At 39.3% G+C, this 21677-nt stretch overlaps 1 protein-coding gene across 1 annotated transcript in view; it reads left to right on the plus strand.

The window, feature by feature from the left end:
- Positions 1–11046: 11046 nt before the first annotated feature.
- The window catches only part of LOC111336215 (hemicentin-1), a 29878-nt gene continuing 19247 nt past the window's right edge, over positions 11047–21677 (plus strand). Inside the window, 7 exon segments of the mRNA XM_088726402.1 lie at positions 11047–11506; positions 12048–12270; positions 12702–12835; positions 13437–13507; positions 15787–15919; positions 18017–18151; positions 18915–19172. Of these exon segments, the coding sequence (XP_088582528.1) occupies positions 11047–11506; positions 12048–12270; positions 12702–12835; positions 13437–13507; positions 15787–15919; positions 18017–18151; positions 18915–19172 (1414 nt within the window).

The following is a 21677-nucleotide window of genomic DNA, read 5'->3' on the forward strand; positions in this document are numbered from 1 at the left end:
CATGCGTCACTGGTAACTCTTAAAGCTCAAGATTTTAACGTCAAAATTAAAATTTTTAAGCACTTCTGATATGCATTGAAAGTTATGAGGCGATGCCTTTTCCCTTAACTTACAATGATAAAATGCTTATTGACTGTGTTAGGTCGGGCTCGGTCATGAGGCACGAACCTCACTACGCTGAAAGCATTCCTATCAAGCTTCTTACCTTAAGAATCAAGGCCTTCTCAGTGGATTCAGGATCAGTGGGCGTTTAGAAAACAGTACATACATCTCCAAGCCGTTATTTCATGCAAGAGCATTACAATACTTAACATTTAAACTCTTCGGAGAGTAATGAATTCAAACGACACTTACAGACATATATATCGCAACCGCAAAACTGTATAAGAAAATCTGAACAGGTCTGTCATGAAACGGATATTTACGTTTCCTTTTTTGCTTTTTCCTTCAACCTCGGGGTTTTTCGAAGGAGAAGGAGAGGGGGAGTGACGTCATCTGTCGATAGTCGGTATCGGATATCTTTTACCGGTCTTACTTTATTAATCAACTAAAGCCTTAGTCGCTTACTCGCAAAGCCTCTGGGTATAACGGTGATCCACCGTTTGAGGAGGATTACACTGGGTGGAAAAGATTTGAAGTATATAAAAGTGAACGAAAGACATTGTATGGACGTGATTGCATTACTGAGAACTAAAACACTCCATTGCTGCATCCGGGAACTGAGTGTGGTACTTTTCATATGAAATACGACGTCACATTTCCCGCCTTCTCAAACTGCTGAATGAACTTGGTTTGTCTGTTGTTTGGAATGATAGCTATCGCAAGATTTGTTGTAGAAAGGACGGGTAAGCAACGAAGATGATGTAAATGCATTTTCCAGGCAAAAGGAGAGCGAGAGCACCTAAAAGAAAACGCTGTTTTATCTAAAGATTTTCAAAAAGGAACATCTTACTCGTTTACTGCCCTTAATCATGAGATATTGCTTTTACCACTCGAACATAAAATTTATATCTTTTCGACACCGTGTATTGAAAAAATATTGCACAAAGATCCCCATATTAGGGTCGAACGTGATAGCGTAAAATCAAGGCTGTAAAAAGCCGTACGGCCCGGCGGGATACTAACTCAAAGAAGTAAGGAAGGAAAGGGAAGAAAAAAGAACGACAACGGCCACATGATAAAAATGCTCATTGACTGCGTTAGGTCGGGCGTGGTCATGACGCACCTCGTCAATCAGTAGCTGTTTAACAATAATAAAGGAAGAAAGGGAAGAAAAGGGAAGAAAAGGAAAGAACGATGGTCAAATGATGAAATGCTCATTGACTGTGTTAGGTGGGGCGTGGTCATGACGCACGAACCTCGCTACGCTAAAAGCATTCCTATCAAGCTTCTTACCTCAAGAACTAAGACCTCAGTGGATTCAGGATAAGTAGCCGTTCAGCAAATAACGCAGACATCTCGAAGCTGTTATTTCATACAAGGCCGGTACAATGCTTGGCATTTATTTTCTTCAGCAGGCAATGATTTAAAACGAAACTTCAAGAGATGATACAGAAATCCTTACAAGCAATCTGGTTGTACGCCGCGGCTTCCGTGTGTCACCCAAACGGTCAATTTGGGGGTCTCGTTGTCTTCAAATCTATCCTGGAACACCCATACGCAGAAAGTTGTAAATAAAGCCAATAAGATTGTGGGTTTCCTTAAAGGGAATGTTGGTGCAGGGAACAAAGAAGTCTTTTCTCGTCTGTACAAGACCTTGGTTATACCCATTCTGGAATATGCTATCCCCCTCTGGTCACCATATTTACAGAAGAACATCGATGCTCTTGAACGAGTACAACGTAGGGCCTCGAAACACACTCTCCTGATGTCATCTAGGGACTCGCCGTACGAAGAAAGACTAGCAATGTTTAAGTGGTCCAGTCTTCAATCAAGGAGGTCTTATCTATCTTTGCTAGAGTGCTACAAGACTATTCGTGGTCTTAATGGCCTCAACTGTAATGATGATTATTTTGAATTTAATTATTATGGTGAAACAAGATTAAACCATTTATTTCAATTACTGACAGCCATTAGCAAGAGTAAATTGTTTTTTACACTCAATATTTGTTAGAATTATAAAAAAGTGGAATGCTCTTCCTAAAGAGATAGTGCACAAACAGGATTTCAACATTTTTCGTCACGGTAGTAAACTTCAATTGCAAAATATCGGGGTTTTTTTATTTTTTATTTATCCATTTCTTGATGATTTTTACATTTTGCATTGTAATATATATTTTTTATATTTTGTGTAGGAGCGTCCTCGATAGGGATAACCTCTGACGTTTCCTTTTCGGTATGCTCACATAACAAATTGATCGATTAATTGATGATATATCGCAACCGCATAACCGTCTGTCATGAAACGAACATTTCCGTTTCTCTTTTCCTTTTTCTTCAAGGTCGCCGTTTGATTATCTCTTTTCAGTAGCTTTCCCAGTTCTTATACCGAATCCCACCAATAAATTCCAAAGCATCGCCTATTATTCATAACTACCGTCCAGAATCTCACCATCCGTCCCCCACATTCCTAAATGAACTAGTCATAAAAATTTCCGAACCTCGAGTTTGCAATCAAACAAGGCTCGGATCCCAAAAAAGCTATCAAGACCCTCACAGATGGCGGATATGGGCTTCAGTTGGGAATAAAGGGAATGAAATATACGATTGCTGAAAAAACATACATACCAATGCTACGAGAAGTTAACTCGGCATGCAGTTGATTATCTACATATTTTCCAATTGTTCATTTTCTGTCCTCTATTATTAATTAAATTTTTCTTGATCAATTTTCATAGGTGTTATGTTTTTCTATTTGTGTTCTACAGCTGGCATGAATGAAGAAGTAATGCGCGACATTGCTTTGTACTGAGTTCAAAATGAACGCTTGGATTGCCAGTACCAGGTTACTCAAGGGGCATGTTTCGCGCGACTACGATCTTTATTGTTGATGTAGGTGGTGCAGATCCAAAAGAGCTTCGAAAATTCCTTTAAATTTGTCTGTTTGCAAACCTATTTTCTTTCCGGGATGGGTCTAGGTGATTAATCTGTGTGGGAATGTGAAAATTATCGTAGACATCTCGCAAGATAAACAATTTGAACGAAAACCTTTTGTTTCCAATTCGTAGGTTAGTGCAGAAGTCCGTAAAAGTTATTACTTCTTCAAACCGATGAAGGTAGACCTTTTGGGGCTCAAATGAAAACTACATTTTCTACGAATATGGACAAGCGCTACTGAGGCACCCCGGGTAAATGTTAATGCAGATGGCGATGTTGATGGCACTTGGAGTAGATAATTTTGAGAATTGATCTCTTGAAAGCAATTGCATTTGGTCTTATTGTACTCGACTGAGAGTAGGGTGTGTCGGCCTAAATATAAAGAGGACCAAAAGAAGAGGCGAGAGTGAAATTTTTTCTTCTTCCCCTGGACTCTTCATAACTGCATGTTGTTACTTGGAGTAAGCAGCGATTGCAAGTGATTGCAAATACAGGTGTCAAGCAATCACTAACTAATCAAACGCATGTATGATACAGTCAACCAATCAAAACGTAGGTTCAGTCTTCTTTAAACAATTAGCACAAGTCCCCCATGAAAATTCAGGAACGCCTCGTTTTGGTTTAAATACGAAAACTGCTTGGTTGTTCTTCTGGTTAAAGCTGATTGCCACACTGTTCTGATTTGTTGTCATATTGTTTTTCTTTTCCAGCATAATGTTTTTTTCGTAGTCTGAATGAGACAATACTTATTAATTGTTTATGAAAACCACACTTTCCATATTAACAGTGTGGTCTAATTGACGAGTGTTGATTTTCATACTATAATCACGCTTTTTTGAGAAGTCCAAAAATGCTTAAATGTGTGGTTTGTGCCTACAGGACAAGCTCCGTCCATGACACCGTTTTGGAAATGAACAGTTACCGTTTATAAACCTTCAGCGATTTTCCAATGGCGAAAACCAGTAGACTTAATCCATTGGAAGTACTGAAGTGAACACACCTGCAGATTGTTATAGATTACTTATATCTACAGGTAAACAATAGTGTTTGATGCAGATTGGTTTTTCCAATCTTTCCAGTTTGCCGCTTGCACCACATATGTAACCAACTGTAATGCTCATTAAACGCTGATAGATCTTATATGCGTCTTTGTTTGAAATTCTAAAAGCTCAAGTTTTTAACGTCAAAGTTGAAATTTCTAAGCACCTTCATGATAGTCATTGAAAGGAATGGGGCTGTGCCTTTTGCCTTTCTTAACAATGATAAAATGTTCATTGACTGAGTAAGGTCGGGCTTGGTCGTGACGCACGAACCTCACTACGCTAAAAACATTTCTATCAAACTTCTTACCTTAATTTAAGAATCAAGACCTCAGAGGATTCAGGATCAGTAGCCGCCTAGAAAATAGTACACACATCTCCAACTTGTTTTTTCATACAAGTGTGGAACAATGCTTGACATTTATTCTCTTCAGCAAGCAATGTTTTAGAACGAAACTTCACGAGATCATATATCGCAACCGCATAACCATATAAGAAAAATCTGAGCAGGTCTGTCATGAAACGGATATTTCTGTTTCTTTTTTCTTTTCCCTTTCACCCTTTGGGTTTTCGAAGGAGAAGGAGAGGGGGATGTGACGTTCTCTGTCATTTACGGTATAGTATAATCACTATCGGAAATGTTTATCCGGTTTTCCTTCATTAATCAACAAAAGCCTTTGTCGTCTACTCGCAAAGCCCATGGGTATACTCTGCTAAGAGTGATCCGCCGTTTGTGGAGAATTACATTGGGCGGAAAAGATTCGAAGTTTAAAAAAGTGAACGAAAAATATTTTATGAGTGGGATTGCATCACCGACAACTAAAACACTGGTTTACTAATTCCGGAAACCCAGTGGCATATTTTTCATATGAACACGACGTTACATTTCCCGCCTTTTTAATTTTTGTTGCATGAGCTTGGTTTGTCTGTTGTTTGGAATAGTGGCTACCGCAAGATTTGTTGCGGAAAGGAAGGGTAAGCAAAGAAGATGTAAATGCATTTTCTAAGCAACAAGAGAACGAAAAGACCTAAAAGAAAACGCTGTTTGATCTAAAGATTTTCAAAAAGGAACAATATCTTACTCGTTTGCTGCCCTCAATCGTCAGCTATTGTTCTTGCCACTCCAACAGAAAATTAATATCTTCTAGCCTCCGTGTATTGAAAAACAATGCACAAAGATCCCCATATTAGAGCCGTACGCGATAGCATGAACATTAAGGCCGTTAAAAGCCGTACGGCGCGGCGAGATGCTATCCGAAAGAAGTACGAGAGAAAAGGAAGAAATAGGAAGAACGACGGTCAAATGATAAAATACTCATTGACTGTGTTAGGTCGGGCTCGGTCATGCGTTAAAGCATTCTATCAAGCTTCTTACCTTATTATCAGGGCCTTCTCAGTGGATTCAGGATCAGTGGGCGTTTAGCAAGTGAAGCATACGTTTTGAAACTCCTATTTCATATAAGGGCGGTACAATACTTAACATTTATTCTCTTCAGCAAGCATATCGCAACCGCATTACTGTATAAGGAAATTCTGAATAGGTCCGTCATGAAACGGATATTTCCATTTCTTTTTTTTCTTTTTCCTTCAACCCTCGGGTTTTTCGAAGGAGAAGGAGAGGGGAAGTGGCGTCTAATGTCATTTTCAGTATATAATATAGCTAGTACCGGATATCTTTTACAGTTCTCCCTTTATTCATCAACAAAGGCCTTAGTTGTCTACTCGCAAAGCGTATGGGTTTACTCTGCCCAGAGTGATCCACCGTTTGTAGAGGATTACACCGCGTGGAAAAGGTTCGAAGTATAAAAAAGTGAACGCAGTGTTATTATCTCTGAGAAAGTTGTGACGGTGGCATTTTCCGTTCTTATACCGATTCCCGCCGATAAGTTCCTAAATCTCGCTTACTGTTAATATCTGCCGTCCAGAATCTCGCCATACGTCCCCCACATTCCTAAATTAACAAGGCATAAAATTTCCAAACCTCGAGTTTGCAATCAAACAAGGCTCGGATCCCGAAAACCTATTTACACCCTCGTGGATGGCGGGTATGGGCTTCAGTTGGGAATAATGTGGATGAAATATACGATTGCTGAAGAACATATATACCAATGCCATGAGAAGTTTACCCGGCATGCATTTCATCATTTACATATTTCCATTTGTTTAGTTTCTGTACTCTATTATTAATAAATTTTTTCTTGATCAATTAACATAGACGTTTTGTTTTCCGGTTTGTGATCTACAGCTGGCATGAGCGAAGCAGCAGCACGCGACTTTGCTAATACTAAGGTCAGAATAAATGCTGAGAATGGCCGAGCCAGTACCAGATGACTTCAAGGCATGTTCTTTCGCGCGGCCTCGATGTTTGTTGCTGTTGTATCAGATGCAAAGCCAAAAAAGGCTTCTAAAATTCCTTTAAATTTTTCTGTTTGCAAACCTTTTTTCATTTTATGTTGGGTTCAGGTGATTATTAATCTGTGTGGGAATGTGAAAATTACCGAAGACATCCCGAAAGCTATACGAAAACCTTTTGAGATAGAATATCGTGCATCATACGTACGAAAACCTTTTGTTTCCAATTCATGGGTTCGTACAGAAGTCCATACTAAGCGCGACCTCTTGCGTACCCGTTCCATCCCGATCAAGGTAGACCTTTTGGAGCTCAAATGAAACTACATATTCTACGAATACAGACAAACCCTAAGCACCCCAGATAAGTGTTAATGCAGATGGCGATGTTGATAGCGGTCGGAGCAGATAATTTTGAGATTAGATCTCCTCAAAGCAATTGCATTTGTTCTTATTTTGCTCGACTGAGAGTAGGGTGTGTTACCTTAAACATAATGATGAACATTAATGAAGACGCGAGAATGAATTTTTCTTTTCTTGATGCACTCTTCATAGTGGTATGTTGCTACTTGGAGTAAACAGCGATTGCAAGTGATTGTTGAGAACAGTGGCAGAAGAGTCGGCTCATCCTCGGTGTAAAAACCTGTGAAGCTCACGAGTGACGTAAAACAAAGACAATAAAACATTGTAAACAATAGCGTACAGCAAAACAATACCTCATGAAACAATGAAAACCTCGTCAGGTTTTTACACCGAGGATGACCCCGTTTTTTGATTGAGCGGCCAGCCACTTTGATAATCCGCAATGTATTCGCTTCCGATACTGGGACGTATATTTTAGGATTTAAGCTGCAGTCAGCGAAAAGAAGCTACAGCACAATCGACCTGGATGTTCTTGGTAAGTCAATGTAATCATACAATGATTATATTTTGTGTGCAAAATGGTCCGTAACCAGCTTGGACTCAAAGGCAAAGCCACCAACACTCCCTCTTTCAACACTAAGCCGAGTCACCTTTCCCTTTATAATGAACTCCTATTCAGCGGATACCTCTATTAAGGGGCCATGGACACCATTTAGGGGACGCAGAAACTAAAATTAAAGAGCTTCCTGTTGAGAATTTGTCAAGTGCGTGATGTGAACAAAATACGCGAATAACATGAAAAACGAGCCTCAAGATGAACGGCTGCCTCAAAAATTCCCCCACGGGACTCGTCCACGAAAGAGATTATGACACCTTCCTGATTTGTAAACTTTTTTTCCGACGCTTTTTTTCAGGTCTGATTTTCGCTATTGCATAAATAGCGCTCTCTACTACGAGGATCGTGTGTCATACTTATAAATTTTGTTTGAAAATACGTTTTTCTATTACAAAATAACTCCGATGCTTTTAGAGATTTAATTTTTTTGGAAACTTTAGGTAAAATGTTTGACTTCAATTGAGTCAAATAATGCAAAAAAACAAAACAAAAAAAAACCCATATTTTTCAGGTTCTAAAGCTAGGAAGTAACCTCAAGGACGCATTTAATTGGTCCCTCCTTTGTGAGTAACCGTAATTATCTAAACTATCTTAAATTTTCAGTATGGGTTGAATCACGTCTCGACTAATCTTAGGCTTAAAAAAAAACTTTACAGTTATATGTATATTGTTGAAAGGTCGTTCAAACAAATTTTGTTTATATTGAACTCGTCATTTCCAAAGTGGTTCAGCCCAATTCGTACTGGCAACCACTCTCTCTTTTTCTCTTTGTCGGTATTGAATTCTTGTTTAACGGTTCGTTTGTTTTGCTATTTACGTCAAGGGACTGTTTCTCCTGTTGACGAGCAACCACGTAGTAATAACCATTGACGATAAGTGGACATGTGTGACAGACACGTACGAAAGACTTCTCCTGATTAAGGACTACAACGTCACTTATTACTTTGCCAGTGTGCAAATACAGATGTGGAGTAATCACTAGCTAATCAAACGCACGAATGACGCAGTCAACCAATCAAAACAGAAGTACAGTCTACTTTGGACAAGTACCACAACCCTTCCATGAAAATTCCCGAACGCCTCGTTTTGGTTTCATTACAAGACCTCCTAGGTTCTTCTGCTGGTCAAAGCTAGTTGCCACACTGTCCAGTTTCATTTGATTCATTTTTTAATGATATTGGTTTTTCGTAGTCTGAATGATGCAATACCTATTGGTTCTTAATGAATACCATAGACCACGTGTTAACTGTTTGGTCTAATTAACGAGTGTTGGTTTAGATATTCTATTCACACTTTTTTGAGAAGCCGATAGAGCTCAAATGTGTGGTATGTGGCTGTCCATAACTGTTCTTGTAATGAACAGTTACTGTTCAGAAACCTTTGGTTTTCTAAAGGCGAAAACCAGTAGACTTAATCCATCGGAATTACTGATCTGAACACGCCTGCAGATTGTAATGGAATACTTATATCTAGGCTAACAATGATGTTTGATGTATATTGTTATTGTTGTTGTTGTTGTTGTTTTTTTTTTTCAATCTTTCTACGCTTGTACCATACGTTTATTTTTTGTTTTGGTGACTCCTTGATACCTTTTTACAACACATGTAACCAACTGCAATGTTAATTAAACGCTGATGAATTTTACATTTATTGTTGTTTAATTCTCAAAGCCCAGTTGTCTCCTTGATACCTCGCTGCCATCAGTATTCTAGAATTGGTTTTGTAAAGATACGTTATCATTGACGAGGGTTTTGTCTACTTACTCTCTGGTATTAAACAAGAGGGGGGTGGGGTTGGGGGGCATGCATCCCCTTGAAACCATTCCTTTGCACTGCGTAAGACTTTCTATTCTTGAAGGGTTCCGCCCCAAAGCAAGTACAAAGAAACAGATAATTTGGTTATATCAACTAAGTTGAAATTGTAAATTGGCCACCGTAACGAGTTAAAAGCTGACGTTTCGAACGTTAGCCCTTCTCAGAGCAAATAGTTGATATAACCAAATTACCTTGTTACCCCCACCGACGCAGTGTTAGGTTCCAAGAGTTCGATGTCGCCATAGTAGTTACACAAAATGGCACATCAACCAATGCAAGGGGTAATAACTGATTTATTTCTCATAGTGAATCATATTATATACAGGTTTTTAGATAGGCGTAATTAGAACGAAACGATAATCATTTTAGGCATTTACCACAAAGGAAATTTGCAGGTGAGCAGTAGTACGTTGTGGTGTATTCTAATCTGGGGCAACTGTTAAGTAACTTAAGTGTGGGTGCTCGGAATATCCGGGCATGTATTCTAACACGCAGCACCACAGTTTCTTTAGAAACTTTCATCCCTAATACAAAGAAACAGGCCTGATTAAATTTTGTTGAGAAAGAGAATTTATTTTATTTTAGGAAGCAACAGTTTGCTATCTCAAAATCAGAAACCTTAAATGCAAGCGAAACAGTGGCTTCATCGTGAAAGCGTAAGATTGAGCCTAACGCTCAAGGCTATTAAGACTTTGGAGCTTTGCGTCCCGCACATTCCAAAATCATAACAAGACTAAAGTTTGCGACCAATCAATGCTCGGATCCGCAGATGGCAAACATGAGCTTGAGGATAAGAGACACGAGTTCTGAAATAACGTATATACCGATGTGGACTTTAAGCAAGCGCTTCCTTTTGGTAAAGTCCGTCGCACAAGTTCAAAACAATCAAAGAAAAGAAAAATCGATGCTTTGGCGCACTTTCTTTTCGAGCGGCTCACTCCAAGAGCTCCCCGCGGTTAAAAAGTTTGTTTTTCGCTCATTCTTTTAGACGCACGCCACGGACTTCGCCAAAAAGGAAGGAATACTGGGAATTACTAGAAGCATCCTCGCCTTACGCTTGACTATTTTCCTATTTTCGATTCAGTTGTTTATTTTCTGTGATCCTTTCGATCAATAGGTGTTTTTTTTTCTTTCATACTTATCAGCGAAGTAGTAACTTGGTGCGCAAAGACTAGGCACTAGAATATTCGGCGGGAAACTAAACTGAGGCAAGATGGCGATGTTGATGGCGGTCGTATCTAATAATGATATTAGATCCCTTCAAATCAATCTCATTTATTTGTCAGTATTTCGCTCGACTGAGAGTAGGGTGTGTTATCTTGAAGACCTTGAACATAATGAAGACGCGAGAGTGAAATTTTTCTTCTCCCACTGGACTCTTCATAGTTGTATGTTTCTACTTGGAGTAAACAGCGATTGCATGTGGTTGTTGCGGACGATGGCAGAAGTGTCGCCTTCAGGGTTGGTTAGTATCGTAGTTTCACACCATATCATTAATTGAAATATTCTCGTAGGTAAGAGTTTTGTTTTATGGCGTGGGAGTCGAGGGCGTTCGATAGTTACGGTAATTGCAAGTCGAATGGTTTCAGCTCCTTGAAAGATTTCGTGTCGTTACTGTAAAGAAGTTTTGAAGTACTTCTGCATGAGAATCCGACATTTGTGCAAAAACTGATGGATATTTTGTGGATTTTCACTTATTGGTGGTTAATTACTATGGTTATCTTGCTGAAAAGAAGTCTGCTGGGAATTAAGACGGGAATTAAGACGCAAAGCCAGGAACGAGGCCACCAGACAAAGAAGAACAGCAATAAAACAGTACTGGAATAAAATGTCAAACGATCTGAAAAACAATCCTAAGGCATTTTTCAAGACCTTCAAGCCATTTTTGAGTTCTAAGAGCTGTATCGAAAGAAATGACATCCACTTAAAAATGACAAACGGCAGTATGATAAGGGATCAACAACAGCTGGCTGAGGAATTGGTTGAGCATTTTGCTACCTTGGCGGATGGCATCGGAGGCACAGCGATTGAAAAAAAGTCAATTGAGGGCTTTTGGGACCACCCTTGTGTTCAGAGGATACAGCATGAAAACAGGGACTTCACAGAAACCATTGAAATCAAACCAGTCACACATGGTCAAGTCCTCGCAGCTCTCGATTCGCTGAATACAAACAAAGCCACCAGCACTGATGGCAACCCTTCCAAGGCCTTAAAAGTTGGTGTCGAGGAATTATCCGCTCCATTAACCACCTTGTTCAATTCTTGTATCGACAACAATGCATGGCCCTGTGAATGGTAGTTTGGGTATTGGGCTCCAGTATACAAAAAAGATGACAGGACTGTGAAGGAAAACTACCAGCCCATAACACTCTTACCTTGTGTAAGCAAAGTTCTTGAGAAGCTGGTTAGAGCGCAGATCAACTCCGCTTTGGGAAGCCGCTTTTATCAGAACTCATCTGCCTATTGCAAAGCTCACAGCTGCGAAACAACTTTGATCAATCCAGTAGAAGATTGGAGACTCGCAAGGGATCCAAGACAGGTTGTGAGTATACTTTCAACAGATAATTATGTCAAAGCCCTTTGACTTGTTACACCCACCACTACTTCTATGCAAGCTTAAAGTGAACGTTCTCCAGAAAAGCACTATTCAACTCCTAAACAGTTATTTAAATGAACAGAAATATCAAGTAAAGATTGGTTGTCATGTTAGTTCGAGCCAATTTGTGAGTGGTGGCTGTCCCCAGGGTTCTGCACTTGGCCCATTCTTATGGAATGTTTTCCAGAATTATCTATCCTACTGTCTTACTGCGAAATTGTCTATGTATGCAGACGACCACCAGATTTACCATGCAGGTGCAGATCAGGCAGCTGTCACATCCCAGTTAAAGGATAGTGCCAACTTAGCAACAATGTGGTATGGCTCTAACTTACTGGCAGGAAACCTTGAGAAATATCAGGTTTTGAACTTGGGCTTCACTCAAAATGACAGTCACATCTGTGTGAATGATGTTGAAATCCAAACCAAAGATAACATTAAACTTCTAGGAGTAGAGTTAGATTCCAAGCTAAATTTCTCTGAGCATAATTATAATCTCTATCTGCAAAAAAGCTAGCCAGAGAATTGGCGTTCTATTGAGATTACGTAATTTAATTCCTACGAAATCTAAGCTAATACTGTTCAAAAGCGTGGTTTTACCATACCTCACGTATTGTCACCTACTGTGGCACTTTTGCGAAGCGAGCGACACTTGAAAGCTTGAAAGACTACAAGAAAGAGGACTTAGGGCAGTTTTCAAGAACTACAATTCTGGTTATAAACAGTTATTAGAGAGGGCAGATTTGCCCACCCTACTAAATAGGCACTTGCAGGACCTGTGCATCCTCATGCGCAAAGCATAAACTGTGTCCTGCTTAGATAAGCAACATCTTTAAAGTACACAATAGCAATTACAATTTGAGGCAAGCTGATTTCTCTATACCCAGGTATGAAACTGTCACTTATGGCAAACACTCTATTAGATTTCTAGGGCCCAGGCTATGGAAAAAATTACCTAAGAGTATAAGGGAGGTCGAGACCCTCAAGTTGTTCAAAGGCAAGATATGCCAACTCAGTATAAGTGAGCTCTTGGATGATGGCTGCACATGCTGTAGCCTTTGCTCCTCTTGAATTTTATATATTTTTATTACAAATCCCGTAACTAGTTAACTATAGATGTTCTCTTAGTTTTAATACATGTACTACTCTAAAAAGCTCCTAATCTTTTCTCTTTTTTAGTGTCCCCAAATTAGTAAGGGATTTTTCCCTAGCTAGACGGCTCTTGACACTTTTAATAAAGTTTTACTACTACTGCTACTTCTGCTTATCGGTACGATCTTATTTAGTGCATCAAGGCTTGTTAAGATATTTCTTGCTGAATTGCTTTGTCTTCGTACGAAATCGAAGGGAAATAAACGTCAAGCGTCCGTTTTGTTCATTGTCAAATACATTGAAGCAAAATATTGTGATTCTCTATGTTTATTTCAAGTGTATTTTAATCGCGGCTAAACTTCAGAATACCCGGCCACATCATTTCGATGTCATTGAATAAGAATGACGTTTTTTGTGTTATGCCTCGTTCTTCAAAGCCTCCCGACATATGTAAATGATGTGGACGGGTATTCTGAAGTTGCTCCTTAATCACTTATTCACAGCACGTGTGTACATATTTTTGTTCACAGAGGCTGCCGACGATGTCAAAGTTACAATCGTGGTGGACAATCCCACTAAAGTTCATGAATTCACTCACATAGTATACCTACACTGGAACTATTCCTGTCCTGATGGTGCCCCATTAAAGAAGTTGATTACTTTTAAGCCACAATGGTGCCGACACATACATTGGGTATACAGCCGACAGAGTGATCAGAGTCTCACCTAGTTTTCCTTCACGGGATCGTTTTTTGATCGAGCGGCCAGCCACTTTGATAATCCGCAATGTAAATGTTGTCGATGCAGGGACGTATACTTAAGGAGTTGAGCTGGAGTCAGTGAAAAGAACCCAAAGCTTAATCGACCTGACTGTTCTTGGTAAGTAATCATTATTATGTAATCAATCTTTAGGTATAGTGCACTTTATCTTCCACCTTGGAATAAAAGGCCAAGCCGATTCTAAGCCTCAGGCCACATTCACACTTGGTGCTTGAGCATGGTGCCCGTGTATGATTCTTGATGGCGCTAATATGAACACAACTTTTCTTCAAGTACTCATGCCAGAATCTTGGCACTGAGTTGGGCACTGATATATCAGGTACCCAGTGTCTGAATACAGCATCATATTATGGCATTGCCCTGGCACAAATGCTTGGTCACCAAGTGTGAACACAGCCTTACATTTCTTTTTACGATGAAGTCCTGTTCAGCAGATGCCTTAATAATTATAAATTGTATTTGGCTTATTTCTTTTATTAAGAACCTCAAGTAAGGGGAAACTGGACTGAATTAATTCACAATGTAGGGAATGGGATTACATCCTCAAAATAGTTGATTAAATGTAATCAATACATGTCGATGTACTGTGTATGTAGTCATTGCTGTTTTGCTGTTATGTTTTTGCATTATTACCAACAAATTTGAGTTGGTAATGAAAAGTAATGAACTTGAACTCTGGATAGCTTTGTTGACCACACAGAGTATAGAGTAACCCTTAAATGCCAATCATTAACAAACATTCTGCAATTTTTACAAACCTCTATCAAGCCAACACTTTAGAAGGTTCTCAGTGTGACTACTTGATGAAGGTTTCAGTGACAGTATTATTGTGAATTGAAAGTGAAAAGAGTAAATGCAATTTTAGAGTCAAAATCAATATACAATAATGCATTACCTGAACAATAATTGTTGATGGAGTTTTGTATTGATCATGATGGATACTTTATCTACAGTTGTATAACTAGAATGTTGCTGATTAAGTTTCCTGGAAAACATGTTAAGAAGGATCACAGTATATATTATATATACAAGGCTAAAAAGATTAAGAAAAATTATTAAAATGTTAAACCAAATGTTTTTGGCTGTTTGCCGTTATCATTTTAAAATGTTAATTATGATGGCTGTTTGCCATCATAATTAACATTTTAAATTACTGTTATCTTTGTAAATAGCCCCACTGAATGAATCCCTTGTACAATGTAGCTCAAAGTCTGCTCTATTGTCTTGTAGTTTTCCAGTGTTTGACATTGTGAATTTTAGGGCATCACTCAAGCCCAGTGAGCTATGTAATGCAATGGGATAACATTTGAAAAAAGCGTGTCAATCTTTGAACTTGTGGGTGAAAAATATCTTTAGCATGAAACAAGTTATCAGTGTATAACCTTTGTATGGATCTGTAGCTGATGAATCAATTAAAGAAAATAAACAAGTATACAGCAGACATTTACCTTGATGCCTCCATTTCTTGTTGATTCACATTAGAAATGTTCTGAAACACACCAACATTTGGGATTGGCAAACCAAAGACCAGGCATGGTTGTTCAAAAGGTGGATAATGCTATCCACTGGTTAAGTCTCTATCCACTGGACTGTGCTTTATGTTTTGTTAACACTCATCCGCTGGATAGGGATTAATAGCCACTGGGTAAGGTGATCTGTCCTTTTAAGAGCTGAGCCCTGGCTTTCTCTGTATCATGGTGCAGGGAAAATTAAATGAATCAGTCAAGGTTAGGAAAATTCAAGAACTTTAAGAAGAAATCTATGTCACCCATGGTTTTTCCTGTAGCTCTAGCCATAAAAGTTTCTTAATTGAAGTGTAGGTAGGCAGATCTAGGCCAAGCTAGAAAATGTTTATATACTGTAAAAGTGTGTACCCGTAAATTATGTTACAACAAAATGTGAAATTAAATCAGCAAGTAATTTCTTAGACACTAACACTCTCTTGCTAAATATTTAACTAAGGACACATTTGCATTGTCATTCTTAGTGCCTGTCAAGTTTGTTAGTGCACCAAGTGACCAGACTATCAATGAAACAGACACAGTAACATTTGTCTGTAATGTTAGTGGTATTCCAGCCCCTGTCATCAAGTGGCAGTAGGATGGAGGTACTGTTGGTACAGGAGACATGCTTAGCTTTCCAGTCTACAGGAATCAATCAGGATACTACTGGTGCTCAGCTGTTAATGGCTTGAGTGTCACTGTCAATGCCAGTGCTTACCTTGATGTGCAATGTGAGTAGAAATCAGTCAAAACGAATTTGTAAAATGATACAAAGCGACATTCAAGGCATGATCAATGAATACTGGTGTTCTACACCTGTTCCTGTTTATTTTGTCAAAAGGCTAGCTTAAATGTTGTATTGTATCCTGGAGCTGCTATAATTGCAGCTTATTCTAGTTCTTTTAAAACATGATCTATAATGTTACAAAGCAGAGTACAGGAAATGGGGGTCAAATGTCTATATCTGTGTGAATGTTGTATTCATTGAGCAACATGCTTATAGGTTGTCAGAGCCAAGCTATCTCACATAAGTTTCAAAAAACCACTCAACTCAGAAAAGTTAGTGTTTTAAAAGCATAGAACTTTCTTGATAAAACTGAAAACAGGAGGATAGGTCAACAGGGTACCCTAGCTTACTTAAATAAACCTTGTGTTCAATAAGTCTCAAATTCTCAGTGGATAGCACTATAATACCTCTCTGATGATTTTAACCACTGGAAGTTTTATTTGAAAGCAGTTAAAACTTCTCACATTAATTAATCCAATTCATAATCTAGTGTTATAAGAAAAGTAGATTGACAAAACCATCAACCAGATGTTATTATCTGGATACCAAGTTAATTGAGATTCTATTAACAGTCTTTAACAAAGAAGCAAGTTTTTTCGGAAAAATCCACTTTTTGGCATTAAGCAATCAAATCGGTTAGGGTAACGTAAAATCAGGTCAAAAAGTTAGGGTTTAGGGTATCTTTTAGGGTTAGGGTTAACCCATTAACGTCCAGTGCGCCCGTATGCGCCCATGGGGACCCACACCCTTTCTACGCCCTGTGACGTCATCAATTTTAACTCTGGAGCACGAATTCGAGCATGTACTTGAACGGGTTGAAAATATCTTGCAGACGATACCAGAATGAGCGCAATTGAGTGGAGGAGATTGGAGAAATAGCCAAAAAACCGTGTCACTTTGACTGGAAAATCTGCACGAAGATCGTGTTTCACTACCCACCTACCTTTCCGAGCATGTGCTTTGAAAATAATGAGTAGTTTCTGAAAAATCTCTACACCAAAATGAAGCCTACTCAATTTCCAGCAAGTGAGGAGAAACTTTAGGCAAGGAGAGGGGAAAAAAAGGGCAGGAGAAAGAGAGAAAAGTAGAAGTCGTAAGTGGGGCGTGACTTTTCAACCCAAAAACTATGTCCAAATTTTGCTCTCTGCGCGTGCCCGAGATTTTCAGGCCGCCATTTTGCATTTGGATCGAAAGGCCGTCGAGTGCACGAGCTGTCAAGTGGTTTTTGGTAAGTTCGAGCTTTTAAAACCCCAACAGTGACCCCAAATCTGCTGGACTAGCTTCAAAACACAGTTTTCCACAAAAGCTGCGGCCGTTAATGGGTTAACATGGAAATATGAATTAATTAGGCTAAGCTAAAGGTGCAGTTACCTGTTAGAGCATAGGGGGTTGGAGGGTTTAATAACCAGGATGATGCTTCCTGTGTCTTCCATAGGTGATAAGTAATTAAGTGGGAAAGAAGTGGTTCTCACTTGTTATGAAGCTATTTCATCATCAAACTTTATTTCATGCACATCATTTTACCATCTCCACCCGCAATAGCAAAAGCTATACGAGGCGGGCGGAGAGGTAAGGTTACAGCAGTCATAACAGATAATATAATGATTGTAAAGTAACTAACTAAATACCTAATTTTTATTTAACTAACTAACTAACTAACTAATAATTGTAAAGTACTGTAACTAAGTAAGCTTATAATCTGGATAAATAAGAATTACTGAAAAACAAGCTAGGGTTACAAAATATATAGTCTTACAGAATAGTATTACAATCAAATTTATCCCTAACAGAACCTATTGATTATTAGTACATTTATTCAAGGATACAGAATTTGCCATTTTTTGTAGAAGAATGGGCACTTCAACATAATCATCCTCTGCTTCCATTATTGAGAGCAAAGAGTCATGAAAATTTTTCTTAAAAGCCCCTTTGGAGAGTCGACGAAATTCGTTAGGAATTGTGTTCCAAAGTTTAACTCCAAACCTGGAAAAAGAATCTTGATTTAGATTCAGTCTTGAAGTTTGAACATAATAATTTCCAGATGAAGAAAACGTGGTCTCATGCTTGTGCTTTGAATTAGCTTTAGTAAAGAAGTCACAGATGTTAGATGGAGCATTCATGCAGGAAACGTCAAACATTATAGAAGATACTTTTTCAGCATATAACATTTGTAAAGGTAGAATTTTTGAGGAAATAAATAAAGGCACAACATGGGCTCTCAGAAAAGTATATCAAATGAAGAACTCGTTTTTGAAGCATGAGAATTTTTTGTAAATGGGTTTTGGCAGCTTGACCCCAAGCCACCAAACCATATGTCAGATGAGGCAAGATCAATGACTGATAGATATTTAAAAGGGTTTTACATGGGACGAAGTGCCTAAGACGGGCAAGAACACCAACAGTTCTGCTTATTTTCATCGCAACATTATTAATTTGAGATTTCCAACTTAGATTGCTGTCCAATAGGACGCCAAGATATTTAACATGGTCTTCGCACTGAAGCGTGGTAGGAATTTGAGTACTGAGTTGTCAATCATTTTAATGTTAACCAAGTAGTTCAACTTACGTTGATATGGACGAAAGATAACACAGTTAACTTATTTACATTGAGCCAGTCAGAGAGTTTGAGCAGTTTGTTATTGATGGTTTTTCAAAGAGATTTCAAATTAGAGTCAGTATACAACAAGCTTGTGTCGTCAGCAAAGAGATAGAATGACAATTTCGCTGAAAAGTTATGAATATCGCTAATATAGATTAAGAATAAGAGAGGGCCAAGCACAGACCCCTGTGGGACACCACATGAGATCATACATGAGATCATTCATCATACATATATTTCAGTCTCAGTTGGCAAATTGGTGGCTTCTTATTCATCAGCTTTGAAACATTTTTATGTAAGCAGTGAGACAACCCTTTTAGTTATCTTTTTTGTTTTGTAGACAAGCCAAATGGGATGAGTTTTACATGCTGCCCAACCAACACTACTGTACTATGTGGTAGGAACATGGTGTTAAGCTGCAAAACAGATGCCAACCCTGCACCACATGTGTATCACTGTTATTTTAATGGTACCTTTATTGGTATGGACAACTTGAGTAAGTATACTGTCATAGTTCAAGCAGATGGAGTGTTCACTTGTGTACCTTTGAATGCAGTTGGTACTGGTGACAATACCACCATTGCTGTCATAGCAGTCGGTAAGTAAAAAAAATTTTCTACAAATTTGTTCTTTTAACCACCCAGAACTAAATAAATATGAATATGAACATAAAAGTATTAAGGACAATTGCCTGGTTGATTAAATTAATCTTCCTCCTTCTACAGAAAGTGGTTCCTTGTACACATTAATGTGGCTGTGAAAATAGGATTTAAAACCCCTTTATCTATTAGATATACTGTAATTCCATACTTTTACAGATTAATGTAGTTTTTGATCATGAGAAGAATCCAACTGTTATTTTTGGGGGCAAACTTTGGAGGAAGTTCTAAACAGAAAAACTCCTAGATAAACAGAAAATTAGTTGTGAAGGTGTAGTCTGATCGTCCGGGTGAGTGTAGTCCTGAGAAGGACTGTTGTCGGTGGCAGTGACTGACGTTTCGACAACCTGTGCGGAAGTCATCATCAGAGTCAAGTGAATGATTGTTGTCAGTAGAATGTTCTTATTCCAGTTCGTGTGAAATGATCGGTTGGTTTTGCCGTGATGTTATTGGCTGTAAGACTCAAGTGACGTAAGTCGGTCGTGATTGGTCTGTTTCGGTCTGTCGGTAAAGTTAGGTTGTTCTTTTTCGGTCGTTTGTGATGTTTATGTCGTGAATGAGTCGTTTGTATGGGGTGGGTAGTTGTTGACATCTGTTTAGGGGAGTCTGTTCTAAGTTAGTAAACCAGCTTTCCAGAGTCAGTCGTTGAAAATAGTCAGTGCTGTAGGTTAGGCATTGCGCAGAGTCCCAGTCAATGTTGTGGTTGGTAAGTCGATGGTGTTCAGCAATGTGATTGCTGACATCACCTTTCCTCGTCGCCCGTCTGTGTTCAGTCAGTCTTGTTGTGAGGTTTCTGCCAGTCTCACCGATGTAGGAGGCTTGGCAGTCGGAACAATTGATCTTATAAATCGTTCCCTGTCTGTTCCTCGGTTCGTCTTTGTCTTTAACGTTGGTTAGTAACTGACGTAGTGTGGTGATGGGTTTGTGGGCGACGCGGATATTGAAGGGTAGTAAGATGCGCGAGATGTTTTCAGACATGCCTTTTATATACGGTATGGTTGCTGTAGTCGTAGGGGTTGCGGTGTCGTTTGTTTCAGTAGTGGTAGTGGGTCGGCGAGTGTTTCGTCGGATGAAGTCTTTGTTGTAGTTGTTCTTTGTAAAAACACGGTGAAGGTATTTGTTCTCGTTGGATAAGCTGTCTGTCGAGTCACATGCTAGTTGTGCGCGTCGTGTTAGAGTTCTGATAGTTGTGGCTTTGTGTGATGTAGGGTTGTAGGATGACACGTCTAGTAATCTGTCGGTGTGTGTCGGTTTCCTGTAAACTGTTGTTCATAATGAGTTGTCGTTGTGGCTTACCAGGCAGTCTAGAAAAGGAAGTTTGCCATTTTCTTCAACTTCTCTGGTAAACTGTATGTCAGTGTTTTGTTTGTTAAGGTGGTTGTGGAATGCGTCAATTTCATCGTGTCGAACGGCGGTGAATGTGTCGTCAACGTAACGTAACCAAAGCGGTATCGTTTGTCGGCAAGTCGAAAGGGCGCGTTCCTCGATGTTCTGCATCACAATTTCTGCTATAACAACAGAAACTGGAGACCCCATGGCAGTGCCGTGTAACTGTTTGTAGTGTTTACCGTTGTACTGAAAGTAAGTAGACGTTAGGCAAATGTTTAGCAAGTCCTTGATGTCGTCTGTCGGTAGCGGTAGTGGGTCGGTAGATTGTCGGATTGCAGTCTCAGTGCATTGTAATGCTAATTGAAGTGGAATACTTGTGAACAGTGATTTCACATCAAATGACACTAGTTTGTAGTCGTCAGGTATCTGAACAGTCTTGGTAGCGTTAATGAAGTCTTCAGTGGATTGTAGTTTATGTCTGGATTTGTCGGTTAGCGGTTGTAGTATTGTCGTCAGGTACTTGGATAGTTGGTATGTGGGAGAGCCACAGAAAGAAACAATTGGTTGCATCGGGAAACCAGGTTTGTGTAGTTTCGGCAAACTGTAGAGTTTCGGTGGCTGTGGTACCGAGCACCTCAGTCGATAGTACCGTTGGGTGTCAAAGGCGTTCGTTTTCTTGAGTGTCAGTAGTTTACTGTTGAGTTTACGTTGAAGGGCAGGAGTTGGGTCACGTTTGAGTGCTTCGTAGGTTCGTTTGTCGTTAACTAGTGCGTCCATTTTGTCGTGATAGTTTTGTCCATAACAACAGTAACTCGTCCTTTGTCGGCTGGTAGGATGACTATGTTCTCGTCGTTTCTCAGTCGTTTCAGTGCACGTTGTTCGTCTTTAGTCAAGTTGCTGTCATGTAGTGACGTTGATTGTATAGTGGAGGCAATTCTGCTTCTGATGTTATCCTTGGTCGGCTCAGATAGTTCTCGTTGCCGAGACAGGGCCGCCTCAACACTAGATACAATAGCCTCAGTCGGTATGCGTTTAGGTGTTACTGAGTGTTTTAGTCCGTATGATAGTACCCGAGTTTCAGTCTTGTCTAAGGAACGAGAAGAAATGTTACTTAC

The sequence above is a fragment of the Stylophora pistillata genome, chromosome 7, assembly GCF_964205215.1.
Source record: "Stylophora pistillata chromosome 7, jaStyPist1.2, whole genome shotgun sequence".
NCBI classification, from domain to species: Eukaryota; Metazoa; Cnidaria; class Anthozoa; order Scleractinia; family Pocilloporidae; genus Stylophora; species Stylophora pistillata.